The 12,389-nt window shown below is 42.8% G+C and overlaps 1 protein-coding gene across 1 annotated transcript in view; it reads left to right on the plus strand.

Annotated features, from left to right (window-relative positions):
- The first annotated feature begins 752 nt into the window (after window positions 1-752).
- The window catches only part of SLC16A10 (solute carrier family 16 member 10), a 65,806-nt gene continuing 54,169 nt past the window's right edge, over window positions 753-12,389 (plus strand). The window contains exon 1 of the mRNA XM_027742122.2: window positions 753-1,479. Coding sequence (XP_027597923.1) covers window positions 1,113-1,479 — 367 coding nt within the window. The 5' untranslated portion in view covers window positions 753-1,112. The remainder of the gene's footprint in view (window positions 1,480-12,389) is intronic.

A 12,389-nucleotide genomic window follows, 5' to 3' on the forward strand; every position in this document is an offset into this window, starting at 1 on the left:
GTGCAAATGGGAGGCATGCCATGAGGTGTGCAAGAGCAGTATTTTCTCTTCCTTTGTATACAGAGAGTATTTTCCCTGCTTTTAAACAGAGATGACAAACGAGGAGACGCGGTTCCCCCATGGCCCCCTCTGGCACAGGGTGGCCCAAGGAGAGGTGGACAGCTGTCCAGGAGGACAGCGGATGCCCCGAGGGCCCCGAGGCCCCTGCCGGGGCTGGCAGCCTTCCCCTCGGGAAGGAGGGTGGACGATGGAGCTCCCCGGAGGCCCAAGAGCGCCGGGCAGGGCCGAGCGCCAATTGTCATCGCGTGCGTGTCTGTGTGTGTGTCGGGGTGTGCGCATTTTGGGGCGGTTTCTCTTTACTTGGTTGTTGTTTGCAAACAGCCGGGGCGGGAGTTTCAGACTTTCCCCTCTCAGCTCGGTCGGCTGCAGCGGGTGCAGCTGCCCTGCCTCGTGGGGAGCGGGCTCGGCCTGGGAGCGGGGCCAGGGGCTTGTTTACCGCCCTGCCTGCCGAGGGCAGTGCGCGGTACCTGTGTGCGGGCTCGGGGCGCTCGCTCGCTCGCCCGCCCGCCCGCCTCCTGCCTCCCTCCTCCCGCCCAGCGCCCGCAGCGGCCGCTAACCGCTGACTTCCAGCCTCGCCCCCCTCTTCCTCGATTCCCCGCTCCCCCTCTCCGAGCGGCCAGGGCAGGAGCTCTTATCGCCGCCGCCGCTGACACGGCGCGGTCCCGCCCCGCTCCACCCCCTCCGCTGGAGAGGCAGAGCTGGAGGGCGGGGGGGGAAGGAGGGCTGGCGAGGCGCGTGGCTTCGCCTCCCTTCCCCTTGCCCCCCTCCCGTCCCGCCTCCCGTCCCGCGGCCAATCGGCGCGGAGGGAAGCGCTCGTGCCGCTTACGCCCCCAGGGGAGCCCCCCTTTTAAAATAAAGCGGCGGCGGCACGGCGGGAAGAGGGCGGGTGTGTTGTGGCCTCGTTAGGTCTGGCACATCGACGGGCGGACACATAGACGGGGCGCTGCAGGATGCCCGCGGTGAGGAGGTGAGGCAGGCGGGGGACGAAAGGTCGTGAAGAGAAGGAGGAAAGCGGGAGCGGCGCGCCTGAGGGTCTCTTGCCCGCTCCGAGGATGGCGCCGGTGAGCGAGCAACTGGAGCCTCAGGGTGCGGAGGGGGACCCCGCCGCCGCGCCCCCCCTACCCGGCCCATCGGCGGCTGAGGAGCCGCGGCGGGAGAACGGCAGCGAGTGGCGCCCCGGGACCGGCGAGAGTAGGGCCCAGCCCCGGGCGGCGGCGGAGGCCCCCGGGGGCGCGGGCTGCCCCGGGAGCGCGGCTGCGCCGGAGCCCCCCGAGGGCGGCTGGGGCTGGGTGGTGATGCTGGCCGCCATGTGGTGCAACGGCGCCGTCTTCGGCATCCAGAACTCGTGCGGGGTCCTCTTCGTCTCCATGCTCCAGCTCTTCGGCGGCAGCGAGGACAAGCAGCTGGCCTTCAAAACAGGTGAGAGGCGGCCGGGAGAGGGGTCGGCGTCGCTTACAGCCCGTTCCGCCTCGGGCCTTCCCCGCCCCCAGCCCGAGCGCAGGAGGTGTCCCGGCCGGGGCTCTTGCTGCTGGCGGTGCCGCCGCCCGGCGGTCGGTGTCCGAGCCCCGCGGGGCTCTCGGGGCCGGCCGCGGGCAGCGAGACCCTCGGCAGGGGCGTGAGGGCCGGGCGGAGCCTGCCCGTGCCCCGCCGCAAGCACGTGGGGCTGGGCTGAGGCTCTCGGAAACACTCCTTTCATCGGGGGCAGGAGAAGCTGCTGTCGCCTCCCGGCGAAGGTGCGCGCTCGCAGCCGTGGCCCCGAGGCAGTGCCGGGGGCAGCAAGATCCGGGGATATCGGGGAGAAGCTGCAGGGAGAGAAGCAGGTGTACTCTGGCTTCTTCCGCAGCTGTATCTTTGTGTCTGTCATCGTGCATTGTTGGGAAGAGTGCACGCTCCCGGTCCCAGAAATCTTTAATCCCCTGCCCTCGTGAGCCTAATGGTTAGTCTAAATGATTAATTAATAGTGGGGTATAGTGGCACTTAAAACATTTCAAAAATGGTCTTAACAGTTGCTAAAAAGAGCATGTCAATGTGCAGATTTACTGCTGTAACCAATATCACAAAACTCATGAGTAAAATTAATGGTGTTTACTCGACTTTAAAGACCTTAACAGTACTATCACAATCAAATATCCACTCTGCCATTACTGATCTAAATCACTCTGGACACATAAGTATCAATTAGTTCAAAGATGAGCATAAATTCTATTTTATTTTACGTAAGTTTTCTTTGGAATGTGTCTTGTGCTTTGACTTTGCAAGCTGAGGAAATGCAGTTTTTGGATCTCGCAATAATAACAAATTAATAGCTATAATTATTATAGTAAATAAAGTTGGCTTATTTAAAAGGTAGCTTCATTTAAACTATTAAAAATGAAATATTAAAAGAGCAAATGTTGTCTTTTATGTTTTTGTTCCTTTCTAAAAAAAAAAAAAAGGTGTTCCAGGTAGTAGCCTTGCAGAGGTGGAAGCCTTCTAGGAAACTCACTACTTAGTAGGTGATACAGATCTTTAAAAGAGTTTTGAAATCTATGTCTTCCTTAATAGTGAGATAAGTGGGCCTAAAGTTGAGATGTAGGAAACAAAGAGGCTAATTTTCCTCCCCCAGCTTAATAACAATATTTTTGGCTGAAGTAGAAAACCAAGGCAGGTGTTTCTACTGAAGTAGGAAAGCTGGAAAGCTGTGGTGGAGCATTAAGTGATGTGTTCTCCAGCATTTGAACTGTTTATGGTGATATAGAAGGTGTATCCCTCAGTGTCCTTGAGCTATAAAGATGAGACGCTACATCTACACGTCAGGTATGGCAGTATCTGCTTTGCAGCTGGGAAATTCATATCCAGAAGTAGGTGTCTGGGCTCCTTAGCCTGCACAGGGGAAGAAAGAGGTTCAGAGAAGGTGCTGTGAACATTTGCATACTGACCTGGGAGTCCCTGGCCAGTCAGAAATGCAGAAGCAAATGGGTGGCTGATGCTCTCTCTGTTCATGATGCAGAGGTGTAATTGCTTTTTCTGGTTCTGTAGTAACAACCTCTCAAAACTGTTGTCATGTACTTAAAAAAAGTCTTTAAGTACTAGTGCAGTAGTCAAAATAATCCAAAAGAGACAGATTGAAACTATTATGTTTTACCTTCCAGAAGAGTAGTTGCACCACTGGTGTTTGAGTGAGGCGAGATTGTGGGTGTGCTCCACCCATGTTTTTGAAAATTTGCCCAATTGAAGAAAAGAGTGTGTGGGGGGGAAATGGGAACTGGCTTTAAAGCCTAGATCTTTTGCATCCTGCTTAGAAGAGCAGAAAGAGTCCTGGATGGAGCCAGCACCTCCTGCATTGCTTTTTAAGTGATCTGAAAAACAAAACCAACCAGCTGCAGCTGCAGTTTGTTTTGCTCTATCAGATGTGCTCTGGTTTGGGTAATGCAGAAGACACTATTTTTGCCTTTTTTTTTAAACTCAAGTTGGTTTAAGTTGGGGGAAATACCATGAGATAGCTGCCTTGGCTAGACAACTTGTGTGCATGTGAAGGAGGACTGCAAATTAAAAAAAAAGGAGTCTCCTGTGAACAGCAGATAAAAAGGTGTCCTTGCTTTCAATGCCTAAAAGTACCTTGATGAGTCAGGGGCACTGTAAGAGCTAAGCAGCAGCTGTCAGAGAGAGCTTTTTGTTTCTTAATGTTGAGCCTCATTGGCTAGTTACTGTTTGCTATTTTTTTCTTGTCTTGTGAAGATAGGACCAAATGTGAACTGAATTAAAGTCCTCATACAATATTTAGCTTGCCAAAAGGGGGAGCTATGATCAGGATGGCCAGTTGCACTTAGTGTAATGTAGCTCTTATTGAACACTGATGGATTAGCTGGCACTGGTGTAGAAAGAAAAAGAATGACTAATGGAAAAAGTCACTATTTAGTGTTGGAGAAAACTCTAACCTGATTATTCCCATTATATTGATTATAGTACTTAATCTAGTTGGTTTATTTGTTTGTTTGTTTATTTTTTTTGTGCTAGGACTAATTGCTACCCAAATCTGGGAGTGGAAACTGCATTTGAGTTAGATTTAGTGAGTTGGAAGACTGGAATTTGTAGTGAATTGCTGTGTGGTTTTGATTTTTTTAATAGTCTAATTCTTCTGAAATTTTTTTTTTTTTTTTAAATCTAAAATGCTGATTTTTGAGAGGTGTGAATATTCCAGGTAATATCTTCAGGGATCCCAGGTGTCTGTTTCATCTTACTTTTGATCCAGAGTACCACAGAATTCAGATTTTTTTTTTCTTTTAAGTTCCAGGATTACTTAGCCTCTGCCATAAACACATGTGTTGCCAGAGGTTTCTGTGTGGCTACTCTTTTGGGACTAATCAGTAGTTGTCTCTTGCTTGTTTTTCTCAAAAACAGGAATTAAGTAGGTTATAGTACATGCTGTTTTTGTTATCTCTTAAGAGCATTTTGTAATATCTTAAAAATGTATGCCTATTTCTTCGTGTAAGGCAAAATGGGATGACATTAAGTATCATAGTCTGTGCTATTTTTATTAGTTTTAGTAGATGGATGGATATTTATCAGTACGAAAGGCAAAAAGGGAGGAGGCAGAATGGAGTAGGATGTAGTCAAGAAGTGACTCTGCCTTGTAGATGAGAAGTGGAAGGAACCAAAAGTACAGGCAAGGCAGCAGGGCCATTTCCAAAATGCAGCATCAGCACTGGATGTGTAAGGTAAATAACTATAATTAACATTGTTGCAGGATTTAGGAGCAGCAACGGAAAAACCCGGGCTGCGGATAATAGAGGGTTCACAAATGTCTTCAAGGAGCACCTTGTTATAATTATTTTTATGTAAAAATTTGAACATAACTAGTATACAATATTTTGGTATTCTATTAGTAAAAAGCTCACTTCCTTGCTCATGTAGTGCACTATATAAGCAAATCTATTGTTTCCTTGGGTAGCTACTTTTTTGTTCAAAAGCTAATTGATGTACAGCTGCAGAAGAGGAAAAGCCCCCAATGTAAGTATAAAACTTCTAGAAAGGTGTGCCTGAAGTCTCAGGAAACTACTCTGTTCATTGTTTATAGTTCATTGTGTTTGAGGAACAAGTCGGGTGGAAAAAACCCATGTCAATGAAATACAGGACGCTCTTGGCCCTTGGAAATAGAGCAGACCTAGTGGGCCTCTAGTGCTCAAGTGCAATTGTAGCCTAATCATCCTTGAAGGGAACGGATCACGTTCTGGGACCATTCCAGGCTCTGGCAGGAAAAATGCTTGGTTCCTTTCCCTGTTGGAGTTGCCACATGGGGATGAGGAGCACTGAGCCAGTCCCATTGTTATCTAAGTTAGGCATCTGTGTGTGAGTCTCATCTAGTCCTGTGTTGTGCTGTCTTCATAGATGCCTCTACTGTACAGGGTTTTGTGTGTGTATGTACACATACCTGTTTTCAAAAGGGAAGTAAATACTATGATACTAGTGGCAACAGAGATAAAAAGGCTAGGTTTCAGTTTAAAAAGTTAGATAAAACTAGTTTAATTGCTCCTTGTTCTATAATTTACAATGCCGGTTCTGTAATTCCCCTGGATTATTATCTCATATGTCTGGAGCGCTTCTCTTGAACTCTTGATAAGTTGTCTGCAGACTGATTAGCCTTGAGTCTGCTAGTTAGGTTGGGTTTTTTGTGTTTTTTTTTTTTCTCATCTTGAATTCACGTTGGTTAGATCATTTTATTTCCAGGTGCAGGTTAACTTGCAACAAGTTGCTTAGTTAGGGAGAATACTCTTCCTAATGTGTCTGAAAGCTGGTTACCGGTTTATTTTTGTGGGTTTCTTAAGAGGCAGTACTTTCATTTCTCTCTAAAGACGGCTGGCTATTGCCACCACTCTGCCTTAAATTCACATGCCTCAAGTTATTAGCTTTGGTGTGCTGCCTGTCAGACAAAACTGTATCCTCTAAAATCAACTTCATACAAATCCATTGAAATGCTAAGTTTTTACCGTACTTTATTCATAACAGTTTTGTTCCATGTGAAATACTTTTCATACTTTCAATGTTACTACTTTGTCATCGTCTCTGCTCCCATAAGCTTCTGTAATGTAGAGAAGAAAGGTACTGTGTCATGTTACAAAATGAGGCTTTGCTGTTTTCTGGCATGAATGATGTACTATGATAACATTGTGCTGTCTAGTTTGCATTATTTACATAACCTAATGTTTTTCATGCTACTTATTATTAGTACCTGCAGCCAGTGAAGTTTAGTTGACTTTGAAGTTTTCCAGTGTGCATTGCTCCTTGCTCTTCAACCTTGTTTTGTTTAACTGATCCCTGTAATCTGTTCAGTGTCATCTTATTCATCCATTTTGGCTGCCATTCTTTGAGGTTTCTCAACTCCCTTCCTCATTTTGAGTTGGCCTAAATAACTGCTGTCTAAAGGGGAAGTTAGTAATATGTGTGTGTTTATTAATAGACCTTCTTCTTGGACTTAGCTAGATGTACCAGGGCTTAGTGTTTGCCTATCTATAAAGATGATTTCATTTTTCAATGCAGTCTGCTTTGTGTCCAGACACTTTAAGTTTCTTGATAATGTTCTCTCTCTTATCATGATTTCTTTAGCCTCCTTAGATGAGTACTGTTAAAAGCCATCTTGAAGTTTAAATGTAATGGCCTTTTTTTTGTGTGTGTGTGTGTGAAGAAACAGTAGACTGTTCTTAAACTATTATAGCACAATTTGTCTACTTACTCTTTTAGCAAGTTTGAGTTAATTCAGTAATTAGAAATAAGAACAAAATGGTTAAGATTGTGGCCTTTCTGCCTGGAGCAATGTCTACTAGAGCAGGCTGCTGAGGACCTTGCCCAGGGAGGTTTTGACCATCTACAAGGATGGAGACTCTGCAGGCTCTGAGGGTTATCTGTGCAAGTGTTTGACCACCCTCACAGTAAAGAAGATTTTTCTTACCTTTGAATGGAATTTTCTGTACTGCAATTTGTGCCCTTTGGCTCTTGCTTCTTGAGAAGAGTTTGACTCAGTCTTTTTTAATTTCCTCTCATCAGATATTTATGCATGCTGGTAAAATTGCTGTCCTTCCCCCCAGCGTTTTCTTGAACCTAAGCAACTCCACCTCTCTCAGCCTCTCACCGTGTGTCAGATGCTTCAGTTCCCTTCTCATTTTTGCAGTCCTTTGCTGGATTCACAGTAATAAGAAGACTACCTGCTCCACCTTTGGCGTAGTTGGGGGTTCAGACTCTTGAAGCTTGAGGATGTCAGAGAAGGTAAAGTCAATCTCTTGCCACCTCCAGTGCCGTGCAGTGTTCTGACCCCCTCCCACATTTCCTTCACCTGGTAACACAAGCATACGCCTCCTTAGGCATCTGAGTGCCTGCCTGCCTCAGTGGGGAGCCACAGACCTGTTCCATGCATCCTTCCTGAGGAGCACAGTCTGAGTTGGGACCTATGGTGTCATGGGAGACATTTGCTGCAGTGTGTGCTGGGGAGTGTGCCCTGTGGCAGCACCACTGGTGAGCGAGTGTTGGCTGCTCTGAGAAGAGCAGCTGGTCCCCTTTGCTATGCCCTGTTGTTGGCCAGCTGCCTTGGCTCTGCTGTTGGAACTGTGCTCTAGGTCAGCCCCTTCATGATGTGAGGGCTCAGCAATCATATGAAACTTAGTATTTAATGTTTTCTGAGTTTTATATACATATTACCCACCGTTTGAAGAGCCACATACAGATAATCTTAACTGAGGAACTCAGTGGCAGTTCAGATTTAGCTGTAGCATTGTTGTTGCTTGGAGACTATCCTAATCTGTATTTCAGTTCCTCATTTCTAAATTTGTGGATTAATTTATTAATACATTTGGGAATTAGTATTTAATCAGTCACATAAACATTTTCAATAAACATTGATCTATAATGCTCAGCAGGTAATTACCCAATTTGAAATGGCTTCTGCTCTGTGAACTCCATGGAAGGAGATGCACTGATTACTTGCATCCAAGCTAATGCAGCGCTTATAAGGTAGCTGCTTGACATTAGAATAGTCAATTCCTTCATTATGTGAAGGAATTATATAGGTTGTTTCTTATATATTCTTATATATTTTGTATATTTATTCTTTCATTTTGTGAACAAACAAACAATGCAGTTAGACTACTGCAGTTCAATCTTCAGCAAACATGTACAGGAAGGACAATTCTATGAGAAAACATTCTCTTGTGATCTTACACTATCTGTTCTAGTTCCAGAGATCTAATTTATTACAATAACAGCAGCTCTGGTTTATATCTTGCTGTTAATTTTCATGGGAACTGGACAGGAATGACTGGTTTTAATAGCGAAGTTAGAGTAGCAGTCCTTTAGTAAGGATGGGACCAATTTAAAAATCATCAGTGTTAGTTCCCACACACAGGAAGGGATTACTGGGATGTTGAGCCCAGGCTCTTGCTATCAGCAACATGTCTGTAATCCCATGGAACGCGGTCTCAGACTTGAAGTTGCAAAGCAACTTTTTTGTTCTCTTTTTCCTGAATAAGAGAAGTAGTGAGTTCTTTGGCTGTTTATCTTTTGCAGTGTGCTTTGTACAGTAGAGCTGTATTTTATGTATATGTCCAAAGTAACTCAATAGTTCTTTTTCTTTTGCATTTTTAAGAACACAGATAGGAAGACTAATAAGTAATTTAAAACATATTAGCTATTAATTTAATTCTCTTAGTTTCTAGCTATTGTCCTCTGGGAAGTTCTTTGTAAAATTGTCAGTAAGGGTTGTCTTTTGGCTCCTGCTCTGGGTTTTAGCCATTTTTTCAAGATACTTCAATAAAAATGTTGCAAATAGAAAATGCATTGGGTAAATAAAAAAAGTCTTTCTACTTCATTGTAAAGAAGTATCTTGATATCACATAATTTTAGCTGTATTTTGTCAATGCTCTAACTCTAAACAGGGATAATACACTATGGCATAATGTTCTAAATATATTGTGATCTTTAAGCTTTTGCAGTCTAGAAGGAATAAACAATCCTTTCTTTTGGAACGAAACATAGCTTTCATAGTTGCAAGTTCATTATATGAGACTAGGAACAGTGTTCTTGTGTATAAGGTAGGAAACCTGCTCTTTTACCAAAAAAAAAAAAAAAAAAGAATAAAAACAACCAAAAAACCAACACATCACTTAACTAAGGCAGCAAAAAGAGATTGTTCCAATTAGACAAATCCTAGTTTTAGCACTTACTATATTGCAGTGAATGCTTAAGAACTCAATGCAAGAAGAAAAGAGAAGGTTAGTATTCATTTAAAAAGTGATCTTGAGTGAGTGTTGAGATGGGCTGTATCTTTGTAGGCTTTTGTGCTGTCTCTCTAGAACTCCCTGTTGTCCTTGGACTGACTTTTGTGACTTTGTCTTGTCAATTTTCTATACCCAGGCATGTACTAGCCATGCTCATGTTAAGTAACTACTCAGTCTGCTCTAGACTGGAATCTGAATGGCAGCTAAGGCACATAAAGAATGAACAGTTGAACAACAAAGACATTGGTATAGAACAGAAACCAATTTGGTTTGTCCAAGCAGGCCTGTATCTCTTGTCAGAAGAACTGGAAGCACTAAGTGTGCTTGGCCTACACAGCCAGGGCTTACTTGGACAGTAACCTGATCCTATGTTATAATTAAACATGTTGGAGATGTGCTGGTTTGGAATAATCTCAATGGGTTGCACAGGTGAGACTGAAAGCCTACTTGTTGTCAGTTTGCTCCATGTTTAGCACATGTAGTAGTTTCAAAGTGGTTTGATGTCAGCTTCTATGTAATGCTGCTTGTTTTTATGAGAGGGAAGAAGGTGTGGTAATGGTGTTTTACCTAAAGATGTTCTTAATCTCAAGCATGTGAGATTGAAATTGAGAAGCTGAACTGTGGTGCGTATTTTGGACATATTAGTGGTATGTGTCATAATTCAGAGTAACAGCCTTATTAGAAAGTTGATGTAGTGTTGCTAGATAATATTTTTTCAAATCTTGAGTGTGCTATTTATATGATGACTTTTGGGTTCTTATTCAGTTTATTTATGAAAATACTGCCTGTGGCCCCTTGAGTTCATTGATTTAAGTTGTCGTGTGTGTGACAAAACTGAAGGTATGTACTTTAAACAAAGCCTTTGTGGTTTTGGCACACGAAAAGGAATTTGAAATTGACCTTTGTTCTTTTGTAACTTAAAGTAATTTTCTACCTTTGAAATATTTATGTAGCTTATGCGCATCAAAACCCAACCTTTCATTCCAGACTTGAAAGAAATTAGGACTCTCAGCTTATAGTTTCTGACACAGCTGGGTTCTGGCAGTGATCTAGAAAATTAAATCAACACTAGGGAGGCTTCTGGAAGCTTAAATAAATTGTGCAAGCCTGGGATGTATTTTATAATCCTATCAGAGTAACCCCATTTTTTACAGATTGAAGCACGAAGCATTAACAGCTTTTTATACCTCTCTGTATCAAAGTATTTTGTTAATGGTGCAGCAGTTTAATGAACGTTTAGTTTCATGCAGTGAAATCACTGACCCTTGAAAGATGTGTGTTGGGGGACTGGGATAGAATTGGGTGGATTACTGGGATGGCTGGAATAGAACTGCACAAAATCAGTATGGACAATATTAGTCTTTGCGTAGTCAGAAGTTTAGTCAGAATGACCCAACTCTGGTGTTCTGAATTTTTATTGCTTTTTCTGATATCAGGCAAAGAAAACAGTATGTTGCATGCAATTTGTGCTCTCTCATGCTGTGTTGTTGATCTTTTGTATATGTGGTATAAGGCATTTAACTTAATGTATGTTATGTGATACAGGTTCAGTCTCAGCATCAAGGTCTGTGACAACAACTGTATACTGTATTAATAATTTTTTTAGATGAACATGGTCATTAATTCAGCAATTGGTCAAAATTTTAAAATATTTTAAAAATAATTTAACTGTATTTATTAAGGATAATTGGGAAAATACAGGTAGGGAAAGGTGGATATCCTACAAACTACTCTGCTGCTTGTTCTTTGGGACATTGTCAATGCTACTTCTGAGCATTTGAGATTTCTTTTCTGGTTTATGCGGTGTCCCACCTACCAGCATTCTAAGTATGTATTTTCCTGATCATAGATAAGTGAGGTGCTATAAACAGTAATTTAAAAGCCAGGTGAAAAATTCTATAATTTTGTTAAAATTGCCTGCATCTGGACCTATGTGGTTGTTCTGGAGTTTCAAACAAAAAGGATATGGATTCTTAATGTGAGAAGGATTAGAATGGAAAGGATAGAAACTTCATTTCAATATGAAAATTTGCTGCAAGTTTTATATTGTCTTCTGAAGGTGATCAATCTTAGCACGTCTCACAATTTCTTGTTTATAAGCAGTTTGGATTCTATGGAAGCTTTGAATGCTAGTTCTTTGGGATATGATCTCTGCCAGCTGAGATGCTGATTGCTGCTCAGTGTTTACTGTGCAGAAGATGTGGGTATTACAAACAGTATTCTTAGAATGAAAGGATTTCCATCATTTTTATCAAGACATTGCTTTACAAAAAAATGTTAGATCTCTGCTTTCCTTGAGCTTTTGCAGAGCTCTATAGAGAGTGCTGTGTGAACTGTTCTGGGATTCCTCTTCAACACACCTTTTTGGTTTTTTGGAAGAGAATAATTTCTGTGACTACAACAGCACAGCTTTGTCACATTGCCTTAGAACCTGGTCACTGCTTTTCTTTTTTGTGTTAAACTAAAATCTGAAGTACAAGGGGCTCAGTGGACTCTAACAGATAATTAGGAGTGGTCGTATTTAGAAATTAGAATTAACAGTTTAGAAATGAGTACTAACAGTAATGTGAATAAGGTGACTAGGCTTGTGACTCTCTGGCTGGTGTGATTGTAGCCAATCAGTGGATTTATTGGGTCTTACCAGAAATTAGGTAAATCATGCTTTTTTTTTTTTTTTTTTTACATTTTAAGACATTAAATGCTACTTTGACCACACAGTTTTTAATACTGTTTCCTGTGCTGTGCACCATTGTTGATTCTGATAAAATACGTTACCATGGTTGATTCTTAACTATATAACTATTTCCCATTCTAAAGCTTAAGATTCATCTTTTCATTTTACTCTGCATCCTGCTTAATAGATAAGTAACATGTTAATTTTATATATATTTGACCTATATGTCATAAAATCCGTAAACCTTTCAACTAGAGTGGGGGAGAGGTTGCCCCTTAGCAACCTTACTTGTTTCCTAACAAGCTACAGACCCTGTAGAGTATGTAGACTCTATTTTTACAAAAGGCAGTGGATTTACTCTGCAATGTAGAGCCCTCCATTACAGAATCATAGGATATCCTGAGTTTGAAGGG

Source organism: Pipra filicauda, unplaced genomic scaffold, assembly GCF_003945595.2.
Source record: "Pipra filicauda isolate LSUMZ 115617 unplaced genomic scaffold, ASM394559v2 scaffold176_size3548034_pilon, whole genome shotgun sequence".
Lineage (NCBI taxonomy): Eukaryota > Metazoa > Chordata > Aves > Passeriformes > Pipridae > Pipra > Pipra filicauda.